Source organism: Rhinatrema bivittatum, chromosome 9 (genome assembly GCF_901001135.1).
Source record: "Rhinatrema bivittatum chromosome 9, aRhiBiv1.1, whole genome shotgun sequence".
In the NCBI taxonomy this organism is placed as follows: Eukaryota; Metazoa; Chordata; class Amphibia; order Gymnophiona; family Rhinatrematidae; genus Rhinatrema; species Rhinatrema bivittatum.
The window spans coordinates 175,694,514-175,710,643 of record NC_042623.1 but is presented as its reverse complement, the minus strand read 5'-3'; the positions used below and the strand labels follow the sequence as shown (position 1 = coordinate 175,710,643).

The window sequence follows — 16,130 nt, the reverse complement described above, 5'->3', positions numbered from 1 at the left end:
TTGTGGTACTATTTTTGTGTTTTTGCCATAGTTGTTCTTTTTTCCTAAGAGCCGTTTTTAATTGACGTAATTTGTTGTTATACCAAGGGAGATTGGGCTTATATTTGTTTTGAATTATAGTTTGAATTGGAACTACTGAATCTAATTGTCTTGGAGATGGTAGAGTTCCACTCTTCTGATTTATCGACATCATTGGACATAGCCAGTGGTAGTTTAGGTATGAGAGCATTAACAAAATTGTCAGATTTAATAAATTTCCTCTTTTCTATAGACTTTATAGGGTTTTTTGTTCTTTTTTGCTCTAAGAAATTTATAGAATAAGATGTCAAGTGGTAGTCTGACCAAGGAACTTTTTGATTGCTATAGTCATCTAGTGGTAGTGTAATATGTGATGGATATGTAAAAAACTAAGTCTAAAGTATTACCCTTAGAGTGTGTAGGTTCTGAAATGAGTTGAAGCCATCTTAACCATGACATTGCATCTAAAAAGGAAGCAGTATTAACAGACGGACTATCTGAATTGACATGTAAGTTAAAATCACCCCCATTACTGTTTCTTTTAAATTTAAAGTTAGTAAGGTAATGATTTCCAAAAAACTAGATAAGTGTAAATCTAAGGTTTTAGGGGGACAATATATTACAATTATATTTAATGACATCATTCTTATAATTAAGAAGTTCAAAAGGTTCAGAGTTGGAAATCTGCCTTCTAATAGGGCCAAGGGAAGATTTTATGAAGGCTAAGATTCCACCTCCTTTACGACTAGTTCTGGAAACAGAAAAGGCGCTGTAATCTTTAGGCATAGATTTATTTATAATCACCGTATCGGATTCAGATAACCATGATTCTGTAATTAAGGTGATGAATGCATTTTGGTGATCATGTCATCTTTGTACTATTCAGTGAAGTAAAGAAGGGAAATAAAGCTTCCAAGAGCATGATTGCAAGATGGCTGAAGGAGAGTGATATCTGTAAGGGTCGATCGGTTCTGAAGGGGGTTGCGAGCACATTCTGCTAGGGCACAGGCAACCTCCTGGGCAGAGTGTCAACTGATTTCTCCACAGGAAATTTGTCAAGCGGCAGCATGGTCTTCATTTCACAGCTGGTCAAATCCCACTGGTTCCGGAATATAGATAGGACAGCTTGAATAAAGGGTTGGCCCTTAACTCCTTGAAGGTCCAGGTAACGGTTCTCTCCTGTTTCAGGGGCGAAGTGAACGGAACCCGCCTGTCGGCGAATCTGGACATGACCCGTTTTCTGAAAGGAGTAAAACACCTCCAGCCACCCCTGCGGTGGCTGGTTCCCTTGTGGAATCTTAATCTAGTTTTGGAGTTTTTAGCAGGGCCCTCTTTTCGGCTGCTGTGCAGTCTTTCCTTGCGCTTATTAATTCTGAAAACGGCGTTCCTGTTCGCAGTATGCTCGACTCGTCGCATCTCTAAACTACAGGCATTGTCACGTCAGGAACAGTTCCTCCGGATCACTCCAAGAGCGTTACAACTTTGTACCATTCCATCTTGCCCGAGGTAGTCTAGGAGTTTCATTTGAATCAGTGTTTCATTGCCATCCCTAAATAGGCACAAGGACACGGAAGAATACCACCTCCTCCGCCATTTAAATGTCACTAGACTTTTGGTGCGGTATCTGGAAGGTTCAGAGCCAGTGCGCAAGACCAGACCACTTGTTTTTTCTTCACAGTGGAAGGAGACACTGGATCAAGAAGGTGGTCACGTATGTAGAGGCAGGAAAGTCATTACCCTTTCAGGTTAAAGCTCATTCCACTAGGGCTCCGGCAGTATCCTGGGTGGAAGCTTGACTGCTGTCTCCCATTAACATCTGCCGAGCGGCAACGTGGTCCTCCTTACACACCTTCTCCAGGTTCTATCGACTGGACGTTCAGGCCCAAGAGGACGCAGACTTTGTGAGGGTAGTGCTAACCAGACCACGAGCAGCCTCCTGCCCTGTTTGGGAGTAGCTTTTGTACATCCCATTGGTCCTGAGTCCATCTGGCTACACGCTAGGAAATGGAGAAATTACTTACCTGATAATTTCGTTTTCAGTGTAGACAGATGGACACAGCATCCCACCCATGGCTGCCCAAAAATGGTGCCAAGGAATCGTCCATGAAATGAATATCAATTCCAAGAGGTTATGGGTAAGCTGTTGCCTAATCCCTAGATCAGGGCATCTATAATCTTGCTGGGATTCAGCGTTTATGTTTGGTTGAGTATGTCCACAATGGCTTTTGAAGAGAATACTGAAGGGGTGTATCTAAGGTGACTCAGTCTCCTTCTGCTAGCAGGGGACTATATAACACATTGGTCCTGAGAACATCTGTCTACACTAAGGAAAACAAAATTATCAGGTAAGTAATTTCTCCAATTTAGGGGCTCTGATGACTTGACCTGCTGTTTCCCTGGCTTTTAGCATGATGCATGATTTTACTTTTGTTAAGAAAATCAATTTTTTTCAGCTTCAATCTTTTGTTTTGTTTTTTTCCTGAAGGTTATGCTGGAAAAATCAGTCAGATGCCGGTGATTCTGACACCATTGCATTTTGATCGTGATCTCTTACAAAAACAGCCTTCATGTCAGAGATCTGTGGTTATTCGTACCTTCATTACAAGTGATTTCATGACTGGTGTTCCAGCAACTCCTGGCATGGAGATCCCAGAAGAGGTATTTTTTAATTTTCTTTTAAAACAATAACTCCTTCTATATGTTTCTAAGATTTGAAGTCCAAGGGGCTCCATTCAGCTGGCCTTGGAAAGAAATAAAATTCATTTCATGAGTGTCCCAACTCTTTCACAGATGCTAAATATCTATCATTACTCTTGCTGTGTATATGTGAAATGCACATATGCACAACAAGAAGGGAAGCTTCCCAGAGTATTCAGCCAGGTCAGAGAAGTCCTCAGTTAAGCAACAAAGTTCTAGATGCAAGCAATTTGTGAGTTAGCTTGTTTTAAAGAGGGCGTTCTGCTGCTGCTCAGAGTATTCATTTTGTGCCAGCAACAGACATGAGTGATAGCCCAATCTCCTATTTCCCACAGGAGGGAGGGATTTCTGATCTGACTAGCACAGAGAACTGGACCATCATGCGAGGGGGAAAAGAAGTTGCAGATGCACGAGTGTAGTGGGAAATACAAAGAGTTCCTTCAGCCACTACATGTAGGTTAAAACCTGACACAGGAATGACTAAAGGAAGGTGAACTTAAACCCTAAGTTGAGGGAGATTTATTTATTTAGGTGTTTTAAATAGTGTCGTCCCAGAATCAGATCGCAGCAGTTTACAATATCAGCCTCTGGTTGCTGGATCAACAGTCCCATTCTGTTTCATTGCTCATATTCTAGATTGATATAACATCATACACATTTTCTAGGTTGATTTTATATAAAATCTATTTCATCTCGACAGTAAATGCATATTCCCTGTACGTACCCGGATCAGTCCAGACTCCTGGGTTCTGTCCACTCACCAGCAGATGGAGGCAGAGAAAGTTCCATCTGACTCCGCCCCTTCCGTGAGATGCACCTCCAGTACGTCAGTATTTCTCTGCCTCCAGCAGATGGTGGAGGTGCAAAACCTACAGTCTGGTTCTTAGTTAAAAAAAAAAATTAGTTTTTCTTTTCAAATTTTTCTTTTACTGTTTTCTTAGTTTCCTTTAGTTTAAAAAAAAATAAATTCTTTTTTGTTGAGGAAGGGTAAGCGGAGTCTAGCCTCCCAGGGAGTTGGCAGGTCCTGAGGGGACCATTCTCCCTGGTATTTGAGGCTCTTGGCTTTAGGGGTTGAGAACCCTTGGCCTCAGTTTGCTGCAGCTTTTGGGGTGATACTGGGGAGCCCGGTTCACTCACCCTGCAGAGCAGAGGACCCAGCTTCTTCTCAGCTCGTATATAAAAAAAAAATTTGAATTAATTATTTTTTGTCTTCTTTCCGAAGTAAATAAGTTTTACAACCTTTTGCTTACCTGTTTGGACTCCCCGTTGTTTTTTTTTGCTATTTTCGGTGGTCGGCAGGCTTTTTTTATTTTAGTTTCGTTTTCTCCTCAGCCGACTTGTTTTTTTCAGAATGCCGCGAAGTCCGGCCTGCCGTGCGTGTGGAGACGCACGGGCGAGAATGTCTCGCAACGGCTTATTTCCCTCTTGCCTCTCCGAGGGGGAGGGATCTTCAGGGGCAGCTGGGCTTACCATTTCTTCTTCTCTCTGTCGCTCTGCTAGACCGGGACACCCGCGTCTTTCTGCTGCAGCCTCTTTCCTACCTACTACTTCAACCGAGGCTATTTCAGGCTCTCTTTGCACTGCTACCCTCGCTCCGGAGTGGGGGGTTCTCCCCCTCCTCTTTCTCCACAGCAAGTAGCCTCTGAGGGAGGTGATTTTTTTTTGCTAATTCAGCTCCTGCTGGTGAGGAGAGTCCTGAGGGGACTTCAGACTCCTCTTCTTCATTTTCTTCAGACTTTATTATGCTTTTACAGAAAGCTTACAAGGCCAGAAAGTCCTCTAAAAAGAATCCTGAAGGGATTTCTTTCTGTACCGCTGTCTCATAAAGAAGCTTCCAAAAGGAACAAATCCTCGCGTGGGATGGACGTTCCTAAAACTAAACACTCTCTTAGGACTCCTGTGTCTCAGCCCTTACCTGACTCCTCTACTGATACCTCAGAGTCAGACCATGGTAACCGAAGCGATATTCCTCCTCAAGATCTTGATTCTGCTCAGGATCCCTTGCCCTTTCAAGGTTCACACGTGGTCAAAGGCGATGATCCTAAAGTGGTTCGCCTCTTTAGGAAAGATGGGCTTATTCCTCTCATTCCTGCTATCCTTGAGGAGTTGGGAATTGATTCCCCGCCAGAGGATTCTCGTATGGGCTCAAATTGACCCGGTCATGATTGGTCTTTGTGGTCCAACTCGGCCTTTTCCATTTCATCTTTCAGTCACAGACTTATTATTTCGCAAATGGGACACTCCTGACTTGGGATTGAAGGTCAGCAAGGCCATGGATAAGCTATATCCTCTGCCTGAGGATGCTTTGGACCTTTTACGGGTTCCCAAGGTTGATGCGGCGGTCTCTGCAGTTACCAAAAAGACTACTATTCTGGTAACCGGTACTACAGCTCTCAAAGATCTTCATGATCGTAAGCTGAAGGTTCAACTAAAAAAGATTTTTGAAGTTTCGACTCTTGGTGTCCAAGCGGCTATGTGCAGCAGTTTCGCCTTAAAAGCAGGGCTCCGCTGGGTTCAGCTCCTGCAGAATAATTCTCTTTCTGAGTCTGAAGCTATTCAAGCTGGGCGTTTGGAAGCCACTGTTGCTTACAATGCTGACGCTCTTTATGATTTGTTATGTACCTCAGCCAGATCGATGGTTTCGGCTGTCTCTGCCCGCAGACTTCTCTGGTTAAGACACTGGTCTGTGGATGTCTCTTTCAAAGCTCGATTGGGATCTTTACCTTTTAAGGGTAAACTTCTCTTTGGAAAAGATCTTGAAGACTTGATTCATTCCTTAGGAGAAAAATAAGGTGCATCGTCTGCTTGAGGATAGGCCCAAGACAAGGGGATCATTACCTTCCAGATCCCGTTTCCGAGGAAACCGCAGGTTTCGCTCCTCCCGCTGTTCAGGTTCTTCTTTTCGGCAACAGCCAGCTAGACAGCAATCTTGGTCTCAGTCCTTTCGAGGACGTCATTATGGGAGACCTGGTCCCTCCCAATACTCTGGTGGAGTGAAAACTTCTTAATGAGATGAGGCCGGTCCGTTCCTCAGTTCTGGTAGTGGGAAACAGATTGCCTCTCTCTTTCGAGGAATGGACCAAAAAAACATCTGATCAGTGGGTCCTTACTATAATAAAACAAGGCTATGCTTTAGATTTTGTACAGCGCCCTCGCAACAGTTTTCTTGTCTCTCCATGCTCTTACGCTCAAAAGTGTCAGGCAGTATGGGACATCTTACATCGCCCAAGTGAGCTTGGGGCCATTGTGCCAGTACCTCTGTTGGAGCGACGAAAGGGCCATTATTCCATCTACTTCGTCGTACCCAAAAAAGACGGCACATTTCGTCCCATTCTGGACCTAAAAAGAGTCCATCATTGTCTGCGAATCCCAAGGTTTCGCATGGAAACCTTAAGAGCGGTCTTGGCATCCGTCCACAAAGGCGAATTCCTAGCTTCCTTAGACCTGACCGAGGCATATCTTCACACAGGAATTTGTTCCAACCATCAGATGTTTCTCTGGTTCTCGATACTGGGGGACCACTTCCAATTTTGCGCTCTCCCATTTGGTCTCACCACAGTGCCCAGGACCTTTACCAAAATAATGGTTGTAGTAGCTGCACAGCTCAGAAGAGGGATTCTTTGTTCATCCCTACCTAGACGATTGGCTCATTTGAGTGAAGTCGGAACATCTCTGTTGCTCAGCTGTGGCTCGAGTTCTTCAGCTACTGCAGTCATTAGGCTGGGTTGTCAACCCGGCGAAGATCCACTTAGTACCATCCCAATCCTTGGAGTTTCTGGGAGCCCTGTTCGACACCCGACTGGGGAAAGTCTCTCACGGAAGAATGGATCATCAAAATACAGGATCAGATTCGAGTCTTATTGTCCAAGTCTCCTCCAAGAGTCATTATCTACAGGTTCTAGACTCCATGGCTTCAACTTTGGACTTAGTTCCGTGGGCCTTTGCTCATTTGAGACCGCTTCAGTCAGCATTGCTCTCCCGCTGGAATCCGGTGTCGGAACAGTTTCATCTTCCCCTTCCTCTTACAGACTCTGCTCGCTCCAGTCTCAATTGGTGGCTCCTATTGCAGAATTTGCATCGTGGAGTAGATCTAGTGGCTCCAGTGTGGGCAATAGTCACTACGGATGCCAGTCTATCCGGCTGGGGGGCAGTTTGTCTCGACAAGTCTGTTCAGGGCCAGTGGTCTCCAGAGGAATCTCATTGGTCAATCAATCGTTTAGCGACCAGAGCGGTGAGGCTAGCCTTACAGGCTTTTCTCCCGCTTCTTCAGGGGAAGTCAGTCGGAATCCTTTCCGACAATGCGACGACTGTGGCTTATATCAATCGCCAAGGGGGAACCAAGAGCCTTCCGGTGGCATTCGAGGCTCAGCTCCTGATAGCATGGGCGGAACAACATCTCCTTCGCATTGCAGCATCTCACATCACTGGGCTCGACAACGTTCAAGCAGACTTTCTCAGTCGCTATCGTCTAGATCCCGGGGAGTGGGAACTTTCCGAGCAGGCGTTTCATCTCATATGCGAAAAGTGGTCCACGTCTAGCATGGACCTGATGGCAACATTCTGGAACTCCAAGGCACATGCTTCTTCAGTCGACGTCGGGAGCCAGGGGCAGAAGGAGTAGATGCTTTGGTTCTTCCCTGGCCAATGAACATTCTGCTTTGTGTTTCCTCCCTGGCTTCTCATCGGCAAGATTCTTCGGTGCATAGAATCTCATCTGTCAAAGGTGATTCTATTAGCTCCAGAATGGCCGAGACATCCTTGCTTTGCAAACCTTGTCAGCCTCATAGTGGACAGTCCGCTTTGCTTTCGGGACCTTCCGAATCTTCTTTGTCAAGGTCCCGTTTGTTTGGAAGAAGCAGATTGCTTCTCTCTAGTGGCCTGGCTTTTGAAAGGCGTCGTTTGAAGGATAAGGGTTATTCTGATACGGTGGTCACTACTCTTCTCAGGTCAAGAAAACCTCTACTTCCCTGGCTTATGTCAGGGTTTGGGGAGTTTTCGAATCCTGGTATGAGGAGAATCAGGTGGTTCCTACTCGGGCTTTGATTCCTGACATTTTGTCTTTTTTGCAGGCTGGTCTAGCTAAAGGCTTATCTTGCAGTTCTCTCAGAGTACAGGTAGTGGCTCTAGGTTGCTTCCATGGGAAGATTAAAGGAGTCACCCTGGCTTCTCATTCTGATGTGGCTTGTTTTCTTCGGAGAGCAAAACAGTTGCGTCCTCCTTTTAAAAATCCTTGCCCTTCATGGAGTTTGAATTTGGTTCTTAAAGCTCTTTGGGCGGCGCCCTTTGAGCCTCTGATAATGGCTACTCTTAAGGATCTCACGTTAAAGGTGATTTTTCTGGTGGCTATTTCTTCAGCCCGTAGGGTTTCTGAGCTTCAGGTTTTGTCCTGTAGGGAGCCATTTCTAAGGATTACAGATTCTGGAGTTTCTTTGAGGACTGTTCCGTCTTTTTTTCCGAAAGTGGTTACTTCCTTTCACTTGAATCAGTCGATTGATCTACCATCTTTTCCTGCTTCACAGTCTTCAGATCCTCAGTCTAGGGATTTGAGAAAGCTAGATGTTTGGCGGAGCCTATTGCTTTACCTCGAAGTCATAAATAGTTTCCACATGTCGGACCATCTTTTTGTGCTCTGGAGTGGCCCCAAGAGAGGGCACAAAGCATCTAGGGCTACTATAGCCCGCTGGCTAAAAGAAGCTATTGGTTCGGCATACTTACTTCATGGTCGGTTGCTTCTGTCTGGTCTTCGTGCTCACTCTACTCTGTCACAAGCAACCTCCTGGGCGGAGTGACAACAAGTTTCTCCGCAAGACATTTGTAGGACGGCGACTTGGAAGTCTTTACACACTTTTGCTAGACATTATCGCCTGGATGTTTAGGCACCAGGATGAAGCTGTGATCCGAACGGGTCTCTCAGGGTCCCACCCTGCGTAAAGGAGCTCTGGTACATCCCAGGAATCTGGACTGATCCAGGTATGTACAGGGAAAGGAAAATTGGTTCTTACCTGCTAATTTTCGTTCTTGAAGTACCACGGATCAGTCCAGAGTCCCGCCCATTTTCAGTTTTCAGGATAATGGAGAGTCCGCTCGTTCTTGTTATTTACTTTGCAGATAAGTATTTTTCATATAAAATGTTGTTTCTATGCTGTTAGGTGCTCTGCTGGCATTTGGGTCAGTGAGCCTGGTTCTTATGGAATGTTCTCCCAGTTTTTAGCAGTTAGCTGCTTAGTTGGGTTTTTTAGTTTTTCTGCTTTGATACATTTAAATACTGATGTACTGTAGGTGCACCTCATGGAAGGGGCGGAGTCAGTTGGAATTTTCTCTGCCTCCATCTGCTGGTGAGTGGACAGAACCCAGGAGTCTGGACTGATCCGTGGTACTACAGGAATGAAAATTAGCAGGTAAGAACCAATTTTCCTTTCTGGGTCGATACATCAACATTAATTGGGGTGCTTTTGAAGTAGAATTATAACCTAAGATTTCCATTACATTATCCTTCATGTTATATTCAGTATACATCACTCAATACTTATTGCTCAGTTTGTTAGCATAGTCTAATGTTCTGGCAGCTATGTTATTAGCATATTGGAGTTTTACGTTAGTTCGTATGCATTTTTAGTTGTCGTTTGAAACTCTTTCTTTCTGTTATCTGGCGTAGCGACTCTAGAAGAGAGTTCCGTAGTGTAGGGCCTGCTATGGAAAACATTCAGTCTATTGTTTGTGTTAGGCGTGTGTTCCATATTATAGGCACCTTTAGGAGTCCTTTGTTTTGCGATCTTAGGGCTGTCTGCTGTTTCCTCCCTGTTAACAGTTTTTGTGCCTATGCAACAGTGTGCTCATGTAGCTTCAGCCTACTGTAGAGATGCTGAGGGGCCTGCTCTTGTGCATGTAAGGCTTTGAATATAATCCTTTAACTTCCATAACACGCTTTGAACACTTCAAGAAAAGTGTAAAACAAATAAATGATGATGATAACGACGGCACAAGTCAGTTCACAGCAAGCATAGAAGAAACTGGAAGGACAGACAAGTACAGATTCCGTAGCACAAATTGAAGATAGTTTCCCATCTCATCACTGGCTGAAATGTGCCGATGCGAGGAGGTCTGTATACAGAGAGTTCCTGTAAGGTAGCACGGCTCATACACTGGTAACTGTAAACACTGTAACACTGCAGTGCCAGCGAAGCATGGGACCATGACCCTGACAGAATAGCAGAGAGATTCCCATACCAACTGATAAAAAAAAAAAACTAGACGGTGTGGTAAACGAAAAAAACCACAAAAACAGCTTTGTTAATAGAAATATCAGTACCAATAAACTGCTCGATGCCCCTTAGTGAGAGAGAGAAGTCTACTGAGTAGCAATAGATGCAGTCAGAGTCCTGGAAAATGTGGCAGAAAGATTTAGAAATAGTTTGTCATTGCCACCAGCCTGAATAAAAAGAATTTCCAAGCATACATATATTTATTTATTTGATTTATATTTCGCTTTTCAGGCACTTCAAACAGATTACAGTCAAGTACTGTAGGTATTTCCCTGTCTTCATAGGGCTCACAATTTAACACCTGGATGTACAAGTCATGATTGGGTTTTTGGGTTGGTTTTTTTTTTTTGTAGGAGGGACCCCACAATAGCCAGGGAGGGAGGGGGGGTTTCGCCACAATAAAGGGGACCCCCTTCCATGAAAAAACATCGTGGTTCCATGGTGCATTATTTTGTCCCATGGTCAAACATCGTGGGACAAAAGAACATAGTGAGCAGCCCCTTAAATGCAATGGGGCCCCCACCATCAAGGGACCGCCGTCGCTTTAAAGGGCCGGCTGCTGGAAACTAGCCCAGCAGAAATGAAGAGTTGAGCGGGGGTCAACCCTGACCCCCAGCTCAACCTGAAATTGGTCAGTTGAACCTGAAATTGACCAACTGAAATTGGTCAGTTGAACAGAATGGTAAATTCATCCGACTGAATAATGGGCTGCTATGGATTTTGAACCAGCAATTCTGTTTTTATGGTTTGCTTCTTTGTGCATGACTTTTTGTAAATAATACTTTTGTACTGTGTGCTAGTGTTAAAACATATTTATATTAGCCAGGGCTTAATTTTTAGACATAAAGGAAGTAGAACTGTGGAGTGGGGGGAGGTGGAGTTGGGTGATCAGATAGGACCTATGTGAACTATCTCCTAAATACATAACATATATGTGAACACACCCAGAAGCCATGCTACTAACAGACCTTCACTTCCTGTCTCTTCAGCCTCGGTAATTCTCACTCATGGCTTCCTCCCTTGCGCCAACAAACTGCACAAAAATCAAGGCCGTGTGGCTGCTCCTATCTCAGGATAAGCAGCTCCAACAGACTGTGCTCTGCTTCATTTGGGGGGACTAGAAATGATCCGGGCCACTACCAGTTCAACTCCTTTTCTGCAGGGGAGTCTGAGCTTATTTCACCACTGTCTCCACTCCGCCTCCTTGAGTACTGGAAAAAATGGTGACAATAGGCCATTTTGGATGGTTGTGCCAGAAATTAAGCCCGGCGTAACAGACACAAAAAGAGGTTGGATTTGCACAAGTTTGAAACTTGGGAGCTGTAGGTGTTTAAGCATTAAGGCCAGGGCTGAAGCCTTGACAACTGGCACTGCTGCTCATAAATTTCAAACTTGCTCTAATCCATCCTCTCTTGTTCTTTGCTGTGCAGTGCCTACCTCAGTAGTATCCCTTTCCCCTGCTGTTAGAGGGAAGGGGCAACTTTAAGGAGCAGAATGGCTGTTTTCTGCTCTGTCTGCTCCAGGCTAACCCCTTTTTCTTCCATTTAGACTGCCTGGAGTAGAACACCCCTGCTTCTCTGCCTCTTAAGTCTGAAAAGAAGTGGTGGAAGTGCATTCCAGGCCGTTACCCCACAAATGAAGCGCTGATATTAGCACAGAGGAGTATAAAAATGAGGTTCTTCTGTCCAACTGATTTAAATCTCCCACTGGTGTGAGGAGGATGATCTTGTGGGACAGTGAAAATCTTGGTAAAGATTGCTTAGCTTTTTGTGTAGTTAATTGAGTGGCATGAATACCCATAGGGTCAGAAATCCCTCTCAAACCTGACGGTCATTTGGCCACCTACTGATGATAAATCAGTCTTCATGGCTGCCACTGACCTTCTGGCCAGCTGGGTTGCAGCCACTCTTCCAAAGATTAGTAAGAAAGCTTGGACAGATCATAGGACTGTACCCAAAATGTGGCATCAGATGCTGCATCACCTGGTTTATATATAGCTTCAACAAGATAACAGAAGAATGGGGTCAACACTGTTCTTGGCTTCTGGTTGCTCTTGAAAGGTGAATTTTCGGACCTACGCGCGGGAGTATATGTGTGCGACGATTTTATAACATAAGTGCATATATGCGTGCTTGTTATAAAATCGGCTATAAGCGTGTACATATGCACACGATTTTACAGCTACGCGCGCAGATGTCGCCTCGATTTCGTGAGGGGGGGAGATTTTAGAAGATACGTGTGCAGACGTAATTACCTGTTTCCCCAGTTCATTCCCAGTTTGCCCCAGTAAAGGAGAGGACTTCCCAAACCCCCTACTTGCCTCCCTTTTACCCTATTAGCCCCGACCCTTAAAACCTTGCTGACTAGTCTAGTTTTTTTTGGTTCATGACTTGCATGCCGTCCATAGCAGAAGTAAAGTTTCGCAGATAGGGACCCCGGCACACGCTGGTTTCATACACGTTTCCTGCCCATACCCCGCGCCTTTTATGAAAAAAAAAAAATTTTTACTCGCGTACCGGGAGATATGTGCGTACCCGGGTGCCTCTTAAAATCCGTAGGGCTCATGCTGGGCTGGTACATGCGCGCATCTCCCGGCTTTGGCGCACGTAGGGCTTTTCCACCATTTTACAAATTTATTTAGAGAAGCAGTTTGAAAGAAAAAAATAAAAAGGGATTCTCAGCCTGATCCACCTTCATGTTTTGTTTTTTTTTCTCTTTTGGGAACATCAGGTGGTCTTAAAGATGGTGACGGAGATTAAGAAAATTCCTGGCATTTCTCGAGTGATGTATGACTTGACATCAAAGCCTCCGGGAACTACTGAGTGGGAATAACTCACTTCCTTTTTTGTTTCTTTTGCTATTATTTTTTAATTAAAGTACTGTGTGCAGTTTAAATTATATCAGAAACCATTCCCAGTGTTGACATGCAGTACTGTGAAAAAGTCAACTGGACTTGCTGCACGACAACCAATTCTTTTGGTGGAGCCGATAATCTGCAGTTCAGAGATGTGTTGGGGATAATTTAAAGTGGGGCTGAGGATTTGTACGGGTAACCTAATCATGGCAGCATTGCCTGCGTGCAGACAGATTCGCATTGCTTTCTTTGCCTTTTGTCTTACTGATTCTGCCTGTTTCCACGTGTTTTATTGTCGCTGTCACGTCAAGGTCTCTTTGGGGGGGAGGGGGTTTTGTATACTGTATAAAAAGAGACAATTCATTTTATTTACCATTGTTATAGCCTAATGTAAAATGAATAACTGATGTGACCAATTGCTTTTGAACAGATTTATTATAAATAAATATTTTGCCAAATGGAGTAGCGGGTACTGCTGAGTTGTGGTATTAATGTGTATTCATTGTGAACTTTTTAGTCTGTTGTACATTGTTTAAAGTACTAGCTCTTGGCAATAATATTCCATGGAAAATGTTTTCACTAAACAATGTAAAATGGCTCTTTTGCCTCCCCATTTGTTACCTGTCTTCCTCTCTCTGGCAGAGGAATAGCCCGTAGCTGTGATAATTTGTAGAGACGGTTGCATTGCTGGCTGGAGCTGGAACGTGAGGCAGAGCCGATGACGCTTAGCTGCTTGCTCGAGACACTGAAAAAGTCCCAGGTGCTTATGAGCGGCGTCAGTAACTTCTGCTTCACCCTGTTTGGTTGATAGGCTGATTTTATTTGATTGAGGAGTGTTCACTGTCACCAGGAGCCTAAGACAGAATTAAATTACTTTATCATGGAAATTTGCCTGTAATTCTTCAGTACATGCCTTCCTTTTTGTGAATAACTGTTAGTCACACTTGTGTTGCAGAGGTGCACAATTAAAAAACAAAACAAAACAACAACCCCAAACATCTAAATACTAATAAGTGAAAACTTGTAAATGCTAGGAAAGGATTACAAAAAGTTGATTATTGCATAGCAGCTGTTTATAAGGCGAGAAAGAAGCATCACTTATTTTTTTCATAGCCGTGATACCTGATGTCACACACTGTCTTCATTAGGAACCCTACATCATTTTCAGTATCCACAGCCACTTTCCTGTATCTGCTTGCCACAATGAAGCTCTTGTGCTGTGTGCCTGCAAGGACATCATAAACTTAGGCAGACCACGCTAAAGTAGCTACTAAATCATATTTGTCAAATATACTAAACAGCTTTACTTCTCAAAACAGGAGGAGTCTGCTTTACTTTCAGACTGATGCCATGTTAGCCCATTTCCATGTATTTTTATATCCTACTAAAGGCAACCCACGGTGGCTTGCAGCCATCAAAAAAGTACATAACATCAAACAATACAAGGCATAGTGCCATTTAGATATACAGAAAAAATGTCAGTAATTCCTGTGACAAAATAAAACCTCAGCTGCTTAACTATTTCACTTAACTTCACAGCTCATGTGTGACTAAAAAATTCACCGAATAGCCATCCGCCATCTCCTTCAAACAAAACAGATCCTACCTTTACGACCCTATTTCTAACCCTCATCATCCATCCCGAAGGATGTGTAGAAATGAAGGTCAAACAAACAAGTTGTAGGCACTATGTTTTTTTTATTGGACTGACTGAATACATCTGTGACTAGCTTTTGGGAGTTATTCTCCCTTCATTCAGTCAGTCATCACCAATGAAAGGATCGCAGGTCTTGAAAGCTAATCACATATGTACCAACTTAGGCCAACAGAGCTAGGTATCACCTACAATTTGCTTCTTGACCCTTATTTCTACAGGCATAACAGAAAATTCCCGTTATTGTATGTTGTTGTAATGGAAGTAGTTAGAGGTTATTGCTCCTTCGCATGGTGACACCTCTACCACAGGGGCATGGGTTGCTGCCCCATTCTATTTTACCAGAGTTCACAATGTATCTAAAACCATGTAATCGGCTCATGAGAGATCGCTCATTGAAATTAGTGTCTTGTGGTAACTTAGACCCTCTGTACTTGTTTTCTTCACAAGAGGATTATGTTGCAGCTATTCAAAAATGTTTAACTTGTTGCTGTGAAGATTCAGGTATATCTCTTGGTGGAAGGACTGTATGAACCATAAAGTAGCTGTAAGCAGTAAATACTGTACTCTCCCAAGTATATTATGGCAACATTCTTAAGGTCAGATTTAAAGATTGCGCCAAACAAAAGTGCAAAAGGCACGCTAGATCAGTTTGAAATGACACATCTTTTGCCCATTACTTTCATTTCCTGCACTTCTGGAAATTAAAATTCAACAGTAAAATATATATATAAGCAAAAACACATGCAAAAGGCACTATGTGCCATCCTTAAATTTAGCCTTCAGGAGTGAAAATTCCACATCAATTGTTGCCTAATCTTTAAACCTGGGCCTTAGTGTGTCAAGTTAAAAACTTACGACTATGTAAAAAGCCTGATTTTGAATATCAATATCTGCAACAATAATCATATAAAAATGACTGTTTTTGCGGTCTAGCACTGTAAATAGTGCATGGCATGTGTTTAAGGCCAAAACCATGTAATGTATTTAGTTTGTAGCACTTAGGGATGTATGAGACATCTTGTACATAATGTAACATTCCTGGTATCCTGATTAGCTAAATGATATCTTGATCTAAGCCACATTTTATAAGATAAATATTTTATTTTCTTCTTTTTTTGTTAACTGTTTTAAAAGTAATTTCCTTTGCACTGTGCAAATTGGTTTTCTTGCTGGTAAAAATGTGTAACATATCTAGCTTGCGATATCTTTTATTGGACCAATAGAGAAATTATCCAAAGAACGATGTCTACATGAGTGGACATTTGAAGAAAGGACCTTGAGGTCTCAAAAGCTTGCATATCCCAGTATCCTTTAGATAACTGATGTTAGTCCAATAAGAGATGTCACAGCTGCTGGAAAAAAAAAATGCAGGACCAGTACAACTACTCGAACTTTTTACTACTGTAAATAACCCATGCATACAAACACGTCCTTGTATACTGAATTTCCATGTATACATCCTTACCTCTGCTCTAGAACTTGCATAGAGGTAATATGCTGTATCTACTTGAAGTGAAACGTCCTAATGAGTATTTGCTGTGAAGCCAGACATTAGACCACAATCCTGCAGTATTTAAAGCATATACATTGTACAAGTATGTAAAGAGTACAACAGGAAAAAAAATTCTTTTGTATGATTGAA

The 16,130-nt window shown here is 43.3% G+C and overlaps 1 protein-coding gene across 1 annotated transcript in view; it reads left to right on the top strand.

The window, feature by feature from the left end:
* Positions 1 to 15,899, top strand: part of GMPS (guanine monophosphate synthase) — a 130,569-nt gene extending 114,670 nt beyond the window's left edge. Inside the window, exons 15-16 of the mRNA XM_029615875.1 lie at positions 2,504 to 2,676; positions 12,708 to 15,899. Coding sequence (XP_029471735.1) covers positions 2,504 to 2,676; positions 12,708 to 12,809 — 275 coding nt within the window. The 3' untranslated portion in view covers positions 12,810 to 15,899. The remainder of the gene's footprint in view (positions 1 to 2,503; positions 2,677 to 12,707) is intronic.
* The last annotated feature ends 231 nt before the right edge of the window (positions 15,900 to 16,130 follow it).